General features: G+C 32.1%; 1 protein-coding gene across 3 annotated transcripts in view; it reads right to left on the bottom strand.

Annotated features, from left to right (window-relative positions):
- The window catches only part of LOC145293861 (protein PHTF2-like), a 154,012-nt gene that overhangs the window by 55,663 nt on the left and 78,454 nt on the right, over window positions 1-19,895 (bottom strand). For all 3 annotated transcript variants that reach the window (XM_080140597.1, XM_080140599.1, XM_080140598.1), the window contains 2 exons: window positions 10,876-11,048; window positions 329-385 (listed from right to left, as the gene is read on the bottom strand). In XM_080140597.1, the coding sequence (XP_079996723.1) occupies window positions 329-385; window positions 10,876-10,938 (120 nt within the window). In that variant the 5' untranslated portion in view covers window positions 10,939-11,048. The remainder of the gene's footprint in view (window positions 1-328; window positions 386-10,875; window positions 11,049-19,895) is intronic.

The following is a 19,895-nucleotide window of genomic DNA, read 5'->3' as shown; positions in this document are numbered from 1 at the left end:
CTATCTAATCATTCAACACCTGACTTTCTGCTGCAATTTGTCTAAGGAGCTAACCTTTGAACCCTCACCTCAATCATGCTAGCTGCAGATGGGTCTATTTCTGCTTGCCATCAGATTATCCTGACATGTACTTAATGTAATCCTCACCAAAATTCATTCTAGTTAACATAATCTCTACTTACTGGTGTAGAGTCATAATATATAATACTGCGTATCTGATATAAATACACTAAGGTTGTCCGGATACGGATAAAAATTGATTAAAAAAATACACATAGAATCGGTGAATGAATTGAAGTCAACAATTTTAATCAAACAAATGATTTACCTTGTACACTTTCTGTTCAACTGATTGTTCCCAAAGTTGCTTATCATAAGAGCCAATCTAGAAGAAAAAAGAAAAAAAAAGTAATTAAAAAGAAAGAACAAGTAATTAAAAAAAAAAAAAAAAAAAAAATTAAAGAAAAATTTTGTTCTTGTACAGAATTCCAGGTATATAAAAAAAAAAAAAATATCTGTATGATGTATGTACCCATGATGAAATGAAAATTATCATATTCCAAAAATCACAAAAATTGATCAAGTAGTCAGATTTTTAAATAAGAAAATCAAATTTTATGAATATCAAGAGGAATTATCTTAACCGCCATTTTGAAAAGAATCTCAATAAACAAAGGGAGATAACATAACAATAATTTAAACTTAAAATTGTTGTAATGCCTATGAATTCCCATTAATCACTTAAAAATGATTTTTCCAAGTAAAAATAAACTACTTGATAAATTTATGTGGGTTTTAGAATATATTTTCATTTTGTCATGGGTACACACATCATACAATTTCTTTTTCTTCTTTACTTTTGTATGGGGGAATTCTAGATAAGAACCAAGTATTTTATTCTGTGAGAAATGTTAGTCATTTTCCACTCTATAATAATGAAGAAAATTGTGCATTTACTTGTATATTTAGGCAGCAATTTTTCATTGACAAGTTTTATTAAAGAGAAGTGAAAGCTTTTGTTTATTCCTCTTTTGATCCATTCTTTTCAACCGATGATCTTATGTTCAATGGTCAACAATAACTTGTTATCATATACATATATATATATACTAGCATTTATGCTCAGCGTTGCCCGGGTGTTTGGAGGGGTATGTTAAAAAAAAAAAAAAAAAAAAAAGTAAATTTTTTTAATTTGACCCCTTACCATTTATTGTTTGGGGCTCAAATCAAGTTATAAAATTAGATCCATGTTCAAGGAACCTATATCTAAATTTTCAAGTGTTTAGACCCAAAATTGTCAGAGGAGTTTGGTAGAGTTCTCAAAGGTCAAATCGTTGAACTTTGACCGCTTAACAGACAAATTTCTGGTCGAAAACTGATTACAAAAATTTTTCCAAAATCTCAGTACCCTGTACATCAAATTTCGAGTCTGTAGACTTAAAATTGACAGAGTTATTGCGTAGGGAAATGTACACAGACACTTTCACTTTTATAGATATATTGCTAGATATATAGATAGATTAAACAAAATTATATACGTATACATAAATATATATGGAAACAATTTTGTGTTTCCTGTAAACATTTTATGCAAATATTATGCAAGGATAAATCATGTAGAATATCTGCATGAATATAATGACACGTAATAGTTTACTAAAGATGATCATCCCATAAGAAAACTGAAAAAACTAATAGGGAATTAATTAAAATGAATGTTTAAAAGAATGCAATTCCACAAGCCATATATAAGAAAATTGTAATTTCTTTTTAAATAAATAGAAAAGAGGGTTTTTAATATGAATATCAATACACACAAAAGAAAAACGAATTTATAGGAGTATATATATATATATATATATATATATATATAAAGAACAAGTAATTAATAAAACATGTTAAACATTTTGAAAAAGGAAGCATAAAATAAGTGGATAGTCCTTAATCCGTGGAGTTTCGAAGAAATACTTTCCTTCTCATCAGAGGGTAGGATTTAGCAAAATGCAGGATCAGATTTTGCTTGCAAAAGTATTTGATGAAACTACAAGTAAGTCAAAGATCTTACTTAGTTACAAATAGTGAAAGAGGGAATATGGTGAAGAAAAAGGTGATTTCACGTGAATGGATAGTCTGGTGAAGGATAAAATATCCAATAACAGTAAAATCCAAAAATCAAAATCCAAAAAAGTTGGTTAAGTTTCCATTTCCACAAGTAAAATGCAAAGGAATCGCTTAATTGGAAGATGGTCCAAAGTAATCCAAAAGTAGAAATCCGTGGAATAATTCACAAATGGGGACAAGGAAAAGATGTGCATAGAAAAAAGAATTTAAAACGACTCAAGGCTGGGCTAAATATGGGAGAATGAATAAAGAAGACGAAGAAAAAAAATTGAATGGAGATTGAGTTAATATTAGAATAGAGGGTGGGAAGAGGGATAACTTGATAACAAAATACTAGTATCTGTTATGGGAGGATTGCATGGGAGCTCTGTAATTGTGCATGAATATATAACATCTCTATGGATGCAATCATAATTGAGTGGGCAAAGATGTTTGTTATTACAATTGCAGTTAGTTTTGGGTTTAATTGGGAAAGGGATTTTTTGAGCTGATTTAATTTTTTTGTTATTAGATGCTAAGATTCTTTGTGCTAAATTACAAAGTTGAATAAGAAATCCTTATTGAGTTTTTATTGAAAATGGAACTATATCTGTGTGGGTATTTGAAAGAGTTTTGTACAATGTTGAAGAATTCCTTAGGTATATTGGTTTTGACATTTATGCTAAATGGAGGATTAAAACTTTTAAAAAATTTTTCTTTCTCTCAATGCATCTGGGTGGGCTAGAGGTATTACGATTAGCATGTTGGTTTGGATTATATATGTAAAGTGGTTCATTGCTATTGATAGCAGCAGATCTTGTTATTTGAATTGGTTTCTTGCGAGGCATATTGTGTGTGATTACAGATTTAAGATGACCAGCAGGAGGAGCATAATGGTTGTATTTAATCTTTTTGTTGTATCCTGAATTCCTTAAGGCATTGTTGAAGAAAGTAGCATTTTGATTAAAGGTTTTTTTATCGGCAGAAAGAGTAGAAATTCTTCTAAAGACGGATGGTACTATAGATTTTATAATCGAGTTGGGGTGGTTAGAAGATTTATGGACATATAAAAGAGTAAGGTTGGGTTTATGATACGGGCTATAAGTCTTGGTGTTAAGATTAAGTGTCTAGAAAATTTGAAGCTTTTTTGTTTGGTTCGCTAATTATAGAAAGGCCAAAGTTGTTAAAAAAGTTATGTAATTTTTTAAATGTTCTGTTGTACTCCCTTGGCCTGGCTGTTGTAGTGAAAAGGGCATCATCTCTATAAAGGCCCCTTTGGATATGTTTAAAATGGTATTTAAGTTCCTTCAGTAAGAAGAGCCCACTAAATCCATAACTGACTGCAGAGTCAGAAGCACCCATTAAAGTGTCAAAATTATCAGGGGTGTCTTTTCTAGTTCAAAACTTGTTAAATTGTATGAGGGACTTTCTGGCAAGGAGAATTAATATATATATATATATATATATATATATAAAATAATAATATTAGCCTATTCTACTGTAACAAAATGCATCCTAATTATAAAAATCGAGGAAAAAATAAAAAATATCATACGTAAGCACATTTCCACCATTGAAAAAAAATCTGAACTTTTGATTCATCATTTATTATAAAAAAAATCTAAAACGAGTCACTAATACGCAACAACTCATTGACAAATTGCTAAAAACTAGTACCGCTGTGTATGTTTTTAAATGTCCTATAGGGAAATGGGTCTCCAAAAACAATTGATACATCAGTAGGACTAGGACCAGTATTTCTTGGCGGCTTACATGTCACCAGTCTTAACAGCTCCATCTACCAACACCTAGTAGCACATGACACCCCCAAAAATGAATTTAGAAACATATTGATAAAAAATATCGCCATTCTAGCTGTTTCATATTGCAACCTGCGCTTCCCAACCATAGAAGCTTTACTCATGTGCATAAACAGACTGACCATCAATTAGGCTCAACATGAGGGAGAGGGTACACTTAAGTGCTTTTAAACAATTTTAACCAACTTTTTCAATAAATTCATCAAACACAAATTTTTAATTCATCACTTGCCTGAAGATGACTCATGGAAGTTGAAAATGTTTACGACTATGGAGAATTTCTTTCTACACTCTAACAGAACGTTCGAACATTGGCCCGCCAAATGGAAAAAATGGATCATAAAAGAAAGAAACAGGAATTATCTTTGCTGTTCAATGAAACATAAAGGTATGAAAATATATTTATGGCAATTAAACTACACAAACACTTCTGCTTTTCAACTTTAAAAAATTGTGAGGTATGGAATTTGTGTTACTGGATTTTTTTTTTTTTTTTTTTTTTTTACACAGTGGTCACCACTTATCAAGGCCCGGAAGCCACTCAGGGATAAGGGTTATTGCAAGTACATTACGTTAGTGTGGAGATTTGATGAAGTGTTTACTTAAGGGGGTGATTCATTAGGAATTTGTTAACGTTGGACTTGAAGACATCCAAGTTGTAGTCAGGTGGGAAGCAGGCAAACAGAACAGAGTTCCACAGGCGTGCAGTTCTAAGAAAGAAGCTTTGTTCATGGAATCCACGTTTTGATTTAGGCACAGATAAAGAGTGGGGGAAATTTTTCACAGTGGATTCAGCTAGACGGGTGTTTTTCGTGAAAGATTGGCGAGGGGAGACCAGAGATTGGAGTTCAAACGAGCACCTGCCATGGAAATAACAATAAAACAAGGATAGGCTCGCAACGTCTCTTCTGTGGGAGAGAGGTTACAGGGTAGAGAAAAGGGCATCCCCCACTAAGACACGAAGTCTATTTTGTACTGTCAAGGCAGGATCTGCTATTTTTATATACATGTGGTGTTTAGTTAGCTAGCCAATCAGATTCGCTGTTATTCTGTCTCATGGGTAATGCTTTGATTATCCAATGACAGGGCTTTTCACAAACAAAGATTTGGCAGACTTGTTTCCTTTTGCTTTACAATCTGGAAATTCTTGTTAAGTAAAGATATTAAGCTAGATGATAAATTTAAAGTTTGTATGCTGATTTTGGACAAAGACAACATCCAAAAAAACAATATATATATATATTCCAAATGTTTAGTCAAAGATTTTGTTTTTTCTTTTCTGATTCTGTTGTTTTATTGTCATGTTGAAGAGGAATAGTGCAATTGGTTTATCATGTTTTGTCATTTCAGCATGTGTTTTAGAAAGTTACTCCATGGCATAACATTGTACATTTGCAACCTTGTCTATGGAGCTCCAACAACTTCAATTTACATTTATTTTGAATTTTCTCTTGGACTATTCATCAGTTTCTAGTGTTCCTAAGAAATGGATGTTACTTGCCTTCTATTCTTAATCTCTTGCCCTCTCAAATTCTAGCATGCTGCTGCCAGTCAACACATTTCCAACAATTCTTCTGTTGTGTGGCCAAGATTTTTCCTCCCACACAAGAATACATTTGCAGTTCAACCAGAACATTTCTAACACGGTACTGACTGCATTTGAGATAATTATAGAATATGAAAAGATTTGATAAAAATTCTTGCTCGACGTTTTAGTTTTTGACCCTTTTGTCAGCGATTCTTGCAAATACAAATGTTCTTTGAATTCATGTGTTATCTTTTCTTATGTATTTTTTATTAATCTTAACTTTTTCTTATCTATCTATATAAAAGAACTTTGTGTGTGGTCGTTCTCTATAGACTCTGAAATGGCTGAGCCAATTTAAAAAAAAAAAAATTCACACGAAGGTACTTGATGTATCAGAGTGTTCTTACATAAATTTTGTATCAACAAAATCTGACAAGTATCGAATATCGATAATCAAAAAAATCTGATTAACGAAAAGAGTCCAATTTTGATTAAAGTTAACACTTTTCTACAAAACCTAACATCACAAGAGCATTTAAGAAGTTTTATCACCACACAAGCAGAAAAACCAAGTCTATAAAATCAACTGTAGATTCTTTTATAAGATGGGTGTGTTCAAAATGAATGTTTCTTTTTAGAGCACAATTGAGCCATGATAACTGACTCTTGTATGTTTAACATTAATTCAAGGGATTATGTAAAAATAATTTCATAAAATCAACAGTTAGTTCTTTGATAAAACGGGCACGTTCAAAATGAGTGTTTCTATTTAGAGCACAATTGAACCATGATACTTGACTTTTGCATTTTAAACTTTAAATGAAGCCATTATTTACAGATAATTTTATAAAATCAACAGTAGATTCTCTACAGTGCACTACAGTGTATTGTGGACTAAGTCACTGTGGAGAGGCATGTGAAGCTTCTTTCTGGTACACAGCAGGGAGGAGGCACTTAACTAAAGCAGTTAATTTGATTAAAAAATGGGTGATTTCACCGATTTGATGACAAAAGTATGGGAGGATGGAACATTTGTTGATCCTCATTCAATCCCAGATAATATCGGGTCTCCCTGCTAGCATATATCAGTAACATTCTATAAACATCAGAAAAACTCTACCCGTATTAATCTATGTTTCGCTGATGCTAATCGTCTCGTCAGGGAGTTCAAAACGTTAAAATGTACATTAATCCACGTAAGATTTTTCTGATTGTTATATAATTTCACATACAAGCTCTACATATGTATGTAGCACTTTTAGGAAGAAATGATTTTTAGTTCGATACATTTAAGCATATATATATGTTTATGGGAAAAATATGTCTACTTAATTATATTTCACTATTTATTTATACCAATCCTTTAATTTATGAAGCTCGATGTAACTATAAAGCATATATAACAAATAAATGAAAAAAAGTCTATATTCCAAATTCAAAGAGGTTGTCCATCTTACCGTTTATTTCAACATGTTACATGTTCAATTCTTGACAGCACCTATTTCGTGGCCCAGAACCATTCATGTAATTATTATGTCAATTTTTTAATCCTTTCTGCCATAAATCATAAGAATAGGAACTTGTGTAATCATGCTCATATTCCTTTTAATGTTGAGGAGTTCCTATTCTTCTGAGCAGAAAAGATAAAAAAAATTAACATAATTAAATGAATGGCTCTGCGTTATGAAACAGGTACTGTCAAGAATTGAACATTTTAACATGCTCAAAGAAATAAACGGTAAGATGGACATCATCTTGGGATTTGGAATATAGACTTTTTGTCATATATAAGAGAGAGGTTTTTTTTTGTTTTTTTTTACTAAGCCATGAAAATATTTAACAAAGGTAGCTTCTTTTTTTTTTTTACCTCAAACATGAATTTGGAAGACATTTTTCGGATTCAAATTAAATTAAAAATATATTCATTTCATATTCAATACAAAATAAAAAATTTTATCTTGAAATGTACAACAGAAGTTTAACAAGAAAAAAACACAAACGGCTGTTCATTATGATAAACTCTCTAAATTCTGATAAAAAAAATATAAATAATAAAAAAAATTGCTGCCTTGCACACTTTGAAAGCAATAAAAATACTAACACTCATCTATATATATAAAAGCGAAAATGTGTGCATGTATGTATGTACGTTTGTATGTGTGTTTGTGTATCCGCTAAAAACTTTCGACAGACACGACGAAAATTCACAAACTCGGTATCATATTGAAGCTCCATCCTTCGCATGAAAAATATAAAAAAAATTGGCCAAAAACGTTAATTAAGGGGGGGGGGGGGTCAACAAAAATGGTTCTCTCATGATGACCGGTTCTATGCATGCATCAGATGACGTCATGACCTGATTTACTTTAAATAGTTGAAGAACTGACTAAATTTCATGTACGTCGCGTTAGCTCAGTTGGTTAGTGCATTGGTTCGTTATCAAAACGTTTTGGGTTCGAATCGTGGTGTGAGATGTCTTCTTTTTTTTTTTTTTTTTCGATTTTTTAAATTTAAATATTGAACCAGTGTTATTTGAGCCATTTTTCACGTAACGTTCATTTTTCTGTTTTTTTTTTTTTTTTTTTTTTTTTTTTACTTTGCTTATTCACCCCCCCGACCATACACCCCAAAATACCCAGGTACCCACCGATTTTTTAATTTTAATATCGAAACAGGCTTATTTAAGCCATTTTTCACGTGTTCGTTTTTCTGTTTTCATCGTTCGTTTGCCTTACGTTAGTTTTATTTGTGTTTCTTTTCGATGTTTTGATTACCCCCTCTCCCCCTGCTTAAGTTTAAACGTTCGTTTTTATGTTTTCTTTTTTACTTCACTTATAACAAACAAACCTGGTCATTGACCTCATTTGCTGTCGTCGTCGTAACGCTCGACGACTTCCGTGCGTGCACCTGCCAATTTGGTTCTTACTTAAATAAATTCAAACATCTTTCAGAAACTCATTCTGGATGGCCGAATGGTTCATGTTTTTTTTCACATTTTATTTTCAAACTTCGCCTCAGGGTTTTGGGTTCGATCCTACCCCCCCCCCCCCCCCCGTTTCTTTTTTATTTAAGAGCACACACACCTCCAAACACCCATGCAACGCCGGGTACCCCCGCTAGTCTATATATATAAAAGCGAAAATGTGTGTTTGTATGTCTCGCAAAAACTTTCCACACGGGTCACGCACTTTCGCCAGATCGGTATCATTTTAAACTTCCAACCTTCACCCGACAAATATCGAAAAATTGGCCAAAAACGTTAATTTTTTCACCCTGAAATCATCACTTTTCTACAGGTGGGTGGGGTTTTAGCAAAAACCCTCCTCTTATGACGAATTCGTTTCTACGCATGCGTCATATGATGTCGTAACCTGATTTACTTTAAATATTTGAAAAAGCGACACAATTTTGTCGACGCCATCTTAGCTCAGTTGCTTAAAGCGCTGCCTCATTATTTAAAGGTTTTGGGTTCAAATCATGGTGTGAGATATCTTTTTTTTTTTTTGATTTTTTAAATTTTAATATTGAAGCAGGGTTATTTAAGCCATTTTTCATGTTCGTTTTTCTGTTTTTTTGGGTTTTTTTTTTTACTTCGCTTTTCATTAACACCCCCCACCTCACTGACCACACACACCCCAAAAACACCCGGGCAACGCCGGGTAGCCCCCACTTTTTGATTTTTTAAATTTTAATATTGAAAGAGGGTTATTTAAGCCATTTTCACGTGTTTTTTTTTTTGGGGGGGGGTATTTTTAAAGATTTTTTAAAGAAGTTTTAACGTTTGTTTTTCTGTTTTCTTTTTTATTTTTGTGATTTTTACATTTAACATCGTTTGTTTGCCTTATGTGGGTTTTTTTTTTGTGTTTTTTTTTTTTTTTTCGATTTTTCAAAGTTTTAACTTTTTTTTTTATAATATTTAATTTTTATTAAATATTTAAAAATATTTACTTTGCTTATTCTTATGTTTTGATTACCCTCCCCCCTCACATCGCCTGAGCACACACACCTCTAAACACCAGTACCCCCCCCCCCGCTAGTCTTTAATAAAGACGGTATTTTGTGCCCATTCTTATTAATTCATCACAATTTATTAGATATTATAGTGCTAATATTTTATAGCTTCATGTTCAATTAATTTAAACTAGCAACGTTTGTGGAAATTCCATGGTAGTTGAAAATTTTTTAAAACACATAAATAAAATGAATAAAACATAAAATAAAACAAATAACAACGAATTTAAAACAATTTTTTTTAGTAAATTCTTTTTTTTAACCTTTTAAAGCTAAAAAGAATTAATTTTTAAAATTTACATTTTTTTTTTCAATGTAAGTTCAACACACACCACACTGTTTTTTTTTTTCTTCTGAATAATTGTTAATATAAATTATAAAGGAACAGATGTTAAGTCACTTGAACATTTTAATTTTAAAAAGAATCTATACTAAAAAAAATCTTAGTCTCCTCTCAACAGGACTTTTTAATTATAAAATAAAATAGCCAATTTGAAACCGTAAAAAGACAGCCATATTTTTTTTTGTTTTGAAAATTTCTTGGGAGGAAATGGTTTTAATGACTTAACTGATAAAGAGCGACTATAAAGGGAGGTAATTCATTTCTCATTAATTAATGTTTGCGATAATGTTTATTTTTGTAACATCAGACAAGTAAATTAATATTTAGATATTGAAGGTCAAGTATTTTAGGTCAGGAAACTGGTATCTTCAGACAACCTGATCTGGTAGCATCAATTAAGAGGTTAGATTGACTCAAATTTTGAAATTAGTTAAATCTTTAGTTTATCCAACTTATTGAAGTAGTATTCATTGGAGTAAAATTTAAGCACGACTGACTGAATCCCCATCCCTCATCCCTTCAGAGAAGTTTCTAAAAGATACAAGCCCTAACTTTTGATCTTAGAAATCTTTATGAAAGTAAAAAGCAATTCCTACAGCTATGTACCCAGAAAATGAAAACACCTGACATTAATATGGCACAAGGAACAAAAAGCGACCCTAGTAGTGGTAATTAGCATCCCCAATGATGTCGGGTGAAACAGCCGAGAGGGAAAAGATAACGAAATCCCAAGATCTTATGTATGACATAAAAAGAAATTGGAATTTTAGGAAGATCTCCATCATTACAGTAATTGTAGGTGCAACTGGACTCATGAAAAGGAATTTTAAAAACTACCTGGAAAATATACCTGGTGAACTAAGTGTAAGAGAGATACAAACAATTACACTTAAAGAGACGGTTAGAATCTTAAAAAGATTTCTCGGTTAGAATGTCTAAGATAGCAGTTAAATATCTAGCATCCAGTAGAATGCCCCATCCTAGTAAAAATATAAAATCTCTATTTAAAGTGTTACACCAGTTATTATCTACAGAAGAAAGAGAAACGCAAAAAGAAAAATCAAAATACTTACTCTTTTCTGATAAGACGCAATTGTATCATGAATTTTGTTCATGGTTCCAACTTGAGGCACCATTGGTCAGCGCAGAGATTCGTATCTCTCCAGGTTGATTGTCTACTTGAGGATGGTTAACCGACACTAAAACCTTTTTCACACCATCACTTGATTCATCGGTTCAAACATGCCTTTAAAGAGAAAACACAGAGAAATGTATTAGAAAAGTAGAAAAAAAGAAAAAAAAAAGAAAAAAATGTAATTGGAATCTCAACTCCACTGTCTGCACGAAAAAACAGTGGCAGAAAGAGAAGCAAAACAACAACATTGGTTTTTAATTAGTTTAATTGTTGGTAATGAATCTCTGATCAAGAGAACACATTTAAAGTTGCTCATATTATCTTTGAGAGAAAATTGGCACCAAAGCGTTTAAAAAGATCTCAAAAGAAAATTCAGATTATATTTCCTTTGCATCTCATCTTATCAGGATTAAATCTAAAATATAAATTACAACAAGTTCACAATCTAAAGCGGAATGCAAAGTATGCATTTTTTGGATTATTTAGACCATTGCTTTCATCTTGAATGTTATTCTGACAACATTCAGGTCAATGTGACCTCTGACCATCTTGATGTATATCTTGTCAAACTCGGGAATCTGCATGGAATTTTGAACGGAACCCTTTATTTAATCTGTAGGTTTAACATGCTCTTGTTCAGTCAGTCATGACGGAGTAGAAATCTTAAGTAATTTGCAATTTCTGAATTTTTGAGATGAGAATTGGTTATTCGTATTATTTGGATTCATCAGACTACTGTTCTCATTTTGAGTGTGATTTTCACAACATTTCGGCCGATGTAACCTCTGACCTTCTTCAGTGGCACAGTGGTTAGAGTACTTGGGAAAATCAATTGTAAAAAGTGATATTCTCTTGAAGGTTGAAAGTTCAATCTTCAGCACACAGCGGACTGAAAAATACAATTGCAAATTACTTAGGACCTCTATCCAATCATGGCTGAGGGAACAAGAGCATGCTACCTGTGAAGTAAATAAAGAGTTTCGTTTGAAATTTCGTCCAAATTCCAAAGTTCGACAGAAATATTCCTGAGTTCGACAAGACACACCTAAAGAAGGTCAGAGGTTACATCGACCAAAACGTTGTGAAAAATCACTCAAGATGAGAACAGTAGTCCAATGAATGCAAATAATACAAATAATTTGCAATTGTATTTTTATCACACCTATACTGAGGATTGAACCTTCCACCTCCACAGAAGTGTCAATTAGAACTGAATTTTATTTAATACTTTATCCATTATACTATGCGCGATTCTAGTATGAATTTTGACAAGCTTAAATCTATTCAGTTTTTAGATGTACAATCTTACTACTTATCATTATAGAGCATCATTTATATATATATATATATATATATATATATATATATATACATACACGAGGGAAGTTCCAAAAGTAATGCTTCCTATTTTTTTTTATTCTGCCTGAATAAGTCAAAGGGGATTGCAAATTGCACTTATTACTAAAATTACGCATTCATGACCTAAAATTTCATCTCTCTGTAGCAGATATTGATGGTGCAAGACTCTAAGAAAGCAGCCCGTCATGGACATGTGTCAGAAGCAGAGATGCATCATTGAATTCCTTCATGCAGAAAAAAATTGAACTAATCAACCTTCACTGGTGCCTGTTGAACGTTTATGCAGCCAATGCAGTTGATATCAGCACAGAAGATGGGCTTATTGAAATCAGAGTGGCAACAGAGATATGAGCGACAAAGCGTGCTCCGTACTTTTACAAGTGAGGCATCAAAAGAGGCTGGCAAAAGTGCATTGAGAATGGTGGTGACTATGTAGAAAAATAAATTCTGGAGCACAATAAATCGCTTGTTTCAATAGTACCACTCCCATCTTCATAGTTTTTCAATGTTTTAGCTTTTGAATTAAAAATGGGAAGCCTTACTTTTGGAATATATATATATATATAGCAAACAGTTAATAAAACGTGTTAAAAAACACTTTGAAAAAGCGTTAAAAACATATTTAATCTGAAAAGGAAACACTTGATAAGTGGATAGTCCTTAATCCGCGGAGTTTTGAGGAAATACTTTCCTTCTCATCGGAGGGTAGGAATTAGCAAAATGCGGGATCAGATTTTGCATACAAAAGTATTTGATGAAACAACAAGTAAGTCAAAGATCTTACTTGTTAACAAAAAGTGGAGCAGAGGGAGTATGATGAAGAAAAAGGCGATAACACGTGAATGGATAGTCTGGTGGAAGATAAATAATCCAATGACGGTATAATCCAAAAATATAACTCCAAGAAAGTTAATTGAGTTTCCATTTGCACAAGTAAAATCCAAGGAAATCATGTAAATGGAAGATGGTCCAAAATAATCCAAAAGGCCGAAATCCATGGAATAATTCACAAATATGTACAAAGAAAAGAAAAGGGGAAAATTCCAATAATATTAAGAAAAGAAAAATAAGATATGCTTTTCACACGACTGCCGAGACATAAGAAAGATCAGGGAAGAAGAAGAGAAAAAAAAATTAAATGGTGATAGAATTAAATATAAGATAGCCAAAAACAAATGTCAACATGACCCAGACAAAAAGGATGTTAAAAGGCGCGTAAAAAATATAGGGCAAAAAAAAAATTTTTTTAAAATATAGGTCAACTGAAATGTACAGGATATTAAGAAAATGTCAGCAAGAATAAATAAATAAATAAAAAATAGATAAGTAAATAAATAAATAATCTCCATATAAATAAAATGAACTCATTTTTCCCCCGTCTGATTTTGACCTTAATAGGATTAAAAATCAAGATATTTCATGCAAATATAATATGCACAAACGGCAGAACAATATCTGAGGTGTGTTATAGGCTTATTATTTCTCAAATTCCTCGATAATCTTAGATTTCTATACTTTTTCTGCTGAGAAGTCACGGCCAAAATCGGTTAAGATCAATGGAAGTGGTAAAATATTTTCTCTCTAATAAATTCCTCCTCCCCTCTGCCACCACTTACCACCGTTTGGGGATCGTTCACAAGGAACAGTTGAGAAGAGAACACCGGTTTGGCTTCGTAGTTCTTTCATGTGAAGTTATTTAAAATCACTAAACTAAGCTGCAGTGGTCTGTGGCGTAGTGGTTAGCGTGCTGGACAATTCACATATTTTCACGTTCACGCCGACCTACCGTAGTCGTTTTTTTTTGTTTTTTGTTTTTTTCCTAAACAACTGGAATGGACTTTTCTTGGTGGCCGAACTGTTAACGTTGCAGGTGTTTTTTTTTTTTTTTTTTTTCACACTTTATTTTCCTACTTTTACTCATGACTCCGGGTTTGATCCTTCCTACTTACCTACCATAACATTTTTTAAACCCCCCCCCCCGTCCCGGAAACAAACACTCGGGCAACGCCGGGTACTCCCGCTAGTCTATATATATAAAAGCTAAAATGTATGTGTGTATGTATGTACGCTTTTCCTCGATGTCCACGAAAGGCTTCTTTCAAAGAAGCGCTTGCTTGCTTCACAACTTCTTAAAACTTTTTATATCATCTATAAATTGTAATATCTCAGAGTTACCCACGGAGCTCGCCTGTCTATTTAATTTTATTGACTTTCAAACGTTAATTATTCCACATTTCCCGCATCGGCACGCATTACATTCGGTTTTCAGTATGAAAAAAAAAAAGCGAAACTCGACTCTAATAACAGGCCGAAAGCCAGTTACGTTTGTTCAATGTCGACTTTATCATATCAGACTGTAGCTTTCATTTCGCTCCTCCTAATAAACAGAGAGCGGATTTTTAAAAACAAACAAACCGATTTATTCACCTCATTCAAAACTGTCCCACACAAAATGCTAACTGCTGAATACCTATCGCCGTCACGTCAATCAAAAACGCGCATCTGTTTTTTTTTAAAACACTTTACTATTTTCCAACTGCGCGTCATGAAGGCTTCGTTTTTTTTTCACATTTTCGGGTTTTTTTCGTATACCCCGAAAAACACCCGGGCAACGCCGGGTACCCCTCGCTAGTAAAATATAAAACTAAAAAAATAAAAAATCTTTAAGGGGAGAGGATGGCCAGTATCTGCAAATTCAGGATAAAGCAAGTAAGTATGTAAGTAAATGCAGATAGTAAAATATAAGTAAATATACATGCAGGATATAGATGTGTGGGTAGATAGGAATATCAAGACGAAGACGGAAATTGCAGATAGAAAACCGGCCAAACAAAGAAGAAATAAAGAAGTAAAATAAAGGATTATTAAGTTATAAAGTATTGAGAAAGTATGTAGGAAAAAACGATAATGTTAAAGAAGAATTATATATCTATCTGAAAGGTTAAAGTAATAACTATGTAATTTCAAAATTACCATAATTAAATTTGAACTTATGTTTACAGAAAGAGATCAGTTAGATTTTAGAATTTATTATATTGTTACTTTGAGGGGAAGTAAGTATGTAAGTAAATGCACGTAAGTAAACATACATGCAGAAAATAAATGTGTAGGTAGATGGCTATATTTGATTGATAGGAATATTTAAACACTAAAACAGAGATTGCAGATGTAAAACCGACCAAAAAAGAAAAAGAATTACAATGAAAATTAGAGTTATAAAATGCTAAGAAAGTGTGTAGAAAAAACGATAATGTCATAGAAAAAAAAATATATATATATCTGAAAGGTTAAATTAATAGCTATGTAATTTCAAATTTACCATATTTAAATTTGAACTTATGTTTGCAGTAGGAGATCAGTTAGTTTTTAGAGTTTATTATATTACTACTTGGAGGGGAAAAATTCTAGTTATAGCTTTGGTTGTGCAGAGGCGACATGACTTAGAGCCTGGAGTATAAGACTTTTTTATGATAGTCCATTTGATTGAGAAGAGGGTATTGTTAGAGTTAATTTTTTTAATTAAAGTGGTTAGAGAAGTTCATTGGTTATTAGAATTTTGGTTGTTAAAAGAAGAAATGTGGTTTGATATTCTTTTCTTAATTAATGTTGAAGTAGCGCTGATATATGTATGTACTTTATTAAAAGCTCGAGGTCTGATATTAATATTAACTTGCTGATTTGTACAAGTTAAATAGTTTGAATTTTGTTCATAGTGTTCAACAAATTGTGGGACAATGATTGTATGAGGACTATTTTGGAGGGGATAATGAGTGTTGTTAGTGTTAGGATGGCTGTTAGAAGAAATATTATTCTCATTATTATTATTATTATTATTGCTAGTTTTATGATTATAGATGGAGAGGCTGCTCGAATGGTATATTGGATTAGTAACTATATCAGACGGGGGATGGGAAGAAGGATAACTTTAAGACGAAATATTAGTGTCTGTTATGGGAGGATTACGTGGGAGCTCAGTAATTGTGCATGAATATATAACATCTTTATGGATGCAATCATTATTAAGTGGGCAAAGATGTTTGTTATTACAATTACAGTTAGTTTTGAGTTTAATTGGGAAAAGGATTTTTTGGGCTGATTTAATTTTTTTGTTATTAGATGTTAGGATTCTTTGTGCTAAATTAGGCATTGTTGAATAAGAAATCCTGATTGAGTTGTTATTGAACATAGAACTATATCTGTGTGGGTATTTGAAAGAGTTTTGTACAATGTTGAAGAATTCCTTAAGTATATTAGTTTTGACATTTACGCTAAATGGAGGATTAAAACAAATATTTTTCTTTCTCCTGATGCGACTGGGTGGGTTAGATGTATTGCGATTAGTATTTTGGCTTGGATTATATATGTAGATTGGTTCATTGTTATTGATAGCAGCAGATCTTGTTATTTGAACTGGTTTCTTACGAGTCATATATATATATATATATATATATATATATATATATATATATATATATATATACATACACACACATACATATATTTCATAATTCTTTGAGGGGTAGGGTTTTACTTTAAAACGTTTTTAATCATGAATTATAAAAGTTTTCCTTTCATGATTGCAATATATATATGTTTAGAACAAAGTAGAATGTTTAATATTCTTGTGCATGTAACAATGGAAATAGATTCCAATTTTATATTTCACAAACGATGCATCAATTAACATGACAGACGTGCAGTCATAGATAAAAATGCTACTTTCAACTTCAAGTGTGACAGACAAAACATGTTACATTATAATTTATGAGGTAAAGCCAATCTCTTTCTCGATTTTTGTCACCCATAACTCTTTTTTCTGAGAAAAATCAATATTTGACTTTCATAAAATTTCATTTGATCTAATTTATGTCAGAATTATTTTCATATGCACTACATCTTATGAAAAAGGGACATAACTATATTCGTTAATACAAATTGACTTCCCTTTGTTTAGAGCACAATATATAAAACATTAGCAGGGCTATACAGCGTTGCCCGGGGACAGAAAAGTAGACAAAAAAAGTCTTTATTTGTACATGAAGCAATTGGATATGATAAATATTACCCTAATTTTTTTTAAAAAGTGCTTCCACCTCTTTCTCATGATAATAAGGGAAAGTAATTATAGATCATATTTAGACGTCCTCCCTGCGCCTAGCAGCTGTGCTCCAAAATTGATAATGATCAGTTAATTAGTTTAGGTGTTAATTTTATTCAAACAAATATAAAACATTTAACGCTGAAATTAAACTGCGGCTTTAAGATCGCATTCAATTGTATGCTAATGGATTGCGCTAAAATAATGTTATCATTTGGGAGAAAGGCTTTGTTAACTATTCTGTACTTATATGTTATGGAGACTGATGCAGAAGATGGACTGTGATATTTTTTTTTTTTAGATAGGAATTTTAGATTAAATCCAGTTCTGACGATATTTGTTTATTATAAAGCAAAGAACTGGATTTTGGAATATGAGAATTTTCAGAGCTCAGCCAATCAGAATGGACAGACTTTGGAAAGGGAGCTTATATTTAGGAATCGGAAAGATTATGTTAGGTCTATGTATATATAAGCCAGTTACAGTTGGTGTAATCACAGAATCTGTGGAACGTGTAGAATTCGTCCCTGTGGCAACTGGTAGAAGTGGTAGGACTAAATATTTAGAGAGAAAAATAGGGACTCCTTCCTCTAACGATGTTGCGATTGTAATTGTGTTGCTTGTAGGATGCAATGTAGTATTTTATTATCACGACTGAATGTGTCTAAAATGGTGTTCGAAAGGTACATAAGATAACGGTTATTAGTCTAGATGCATTAGATTTGTATGTCACATCTGTTGTTGCAAACCTACAATACTTTTGTCCAGAGAGGAATGTCTTCAGCTACTTGATTAATATAGAGAAGAGAACACAAAAAATCACTTTTTCTTTTCAAATGAAAACCTGGCATTCTAAAGTAAAGATACATTACTGGGCAATATCGGTTAGATCAACAGACAGACTAACAGACAAAGTCTCAAAGTATCGCATGAGGATGCATATTGAAAGAAATTGAGGATTTTTTTTTTTTTTTAGACATTCAGATTATCAATTTAGACATCTTAAAATGTTTTGATTTTTAAATAAATAAATAATATTTCTAAGGGTTAGTCATAAAAGTGAAATTTACTTTTACAGAAAAACAATTTCAAGATCTGAATCTCGGTAATCTTCTTCCTACTGAGTGAATCTCATTAAGAAAAAAATGATCTTTTCAAATATTTTTACACCCCAGTAACCTTAAATTGAAACTGTAAACACACTGACATCATGAAATCTTTTGATGTTCTCAATTGCCATAATCACTCATTCATTAAAAAGCATTTTTACATTTTTTTTAAATGGGCACTTATTCAAATTGGCACTTATGACAGCAATTAAAAGTAAAGAAAATAGAGAAAAGTCTATGGTGTACATACATACAGAATGAACATGCCATATTCCCAAAACAACTTAATTTGATCAAATAGTTTTGTTTTTTTTATTCAAGAAAATCAAATTTTAGGACTAAGCGAGTCATAGTGTTTTCATTGGCCATGATAAAATTTGATGAAATAAATAAGGGGGAGACAACACAAATCGAAGTGCCGAGGTAAAAAAGAAAAAACACTTTAGTAATAAGTCGCTAAAAATCATAAATTTTAATTTTCTTTTTTTAACTAAAAATTAAAATTTATGATTAATTTACATAATTTTTGGAATATTACATCTTCGTTCTGTAATGAGTATGTACATCATACAGAATTTTCTGTATTTTCTTTACTTTTAATTGCCGCCATATGTTCCTACTTGATTTAGCACCTAAAAATGTTTAAGAACACCCTCCAGCCCCCATCACACAAACACAAAAAAAGAACACCTTAATAAAATACAATCTGTAGTATACTGACGGTCAATTAAGATACTTTTTCCATTTCAATTGAGTTTTGTCTAAACTTTGAATAAGGTTAATCGTTGTCTTAAATTATATTTCTTGTCTTGTAATAAAATTCTAATTAACTTTTAAAGTCTAACTTGACCTTTTGATTAGGAGCAATTAGGGACAGTTTGTGAATTTGATATTCCCATGAAACTTCCTCCTTTGGATGAAGCCAGTTCAACCCGCCAAGGATGAGTGCCGGTTCAACTTAGTCGCTTTCCTTTGATAACATTCTTCAAAAGTAGTGTTGGCTTGTTTTAGGCAATTACCACACAACATTGCAATTCTCCACAAAAACAGTTGCTTGGAGACTCCCATCATAGCTCAATGCATCTGACTGCGTATAACACCCACTTCTATGCTATCTAACAGTGGTGTCTAGTTTGAGATTAAGATTCTACTAAGTCTTGTTTAGTGGAAACTCTCCAGGACATTCATGTATCGATATGTAGTCCATGCCTGAAGAATACACATGTATAGACAAGACAACTGTCTGACTACATGCAGTTTCCAAGCCCACAAAAGTCACTACTGGCTTTTTTAATCCTTACAAAGATTTTGGAGTTGGGGAATCCCCCCGGGAGAAAGTGCTGCCAAAATATATGAAGAAGTCAACTATATCCAGCCTGATCCCATTGACGT

The sequence above is a fragment of the Euprymna scolopes genome, chromosome 15 (assembly GCF_053919585.1).
Source record: "Euprymna scolopes isolate OS-2025 chromosome 15, ASM5391958v1, whole genome shotgun sequence".
Classification (NCBI taxonomy): domain Eukaryota; kingdom Metazoa; phylum Mollusca; class Cephalopoda; order Sepiida; family Sepiolidae; genus Euprymna; species Euprymna scolopes.
This window is presented reverse-complemented; position numbering and strand designations above follow the sequence as displayed.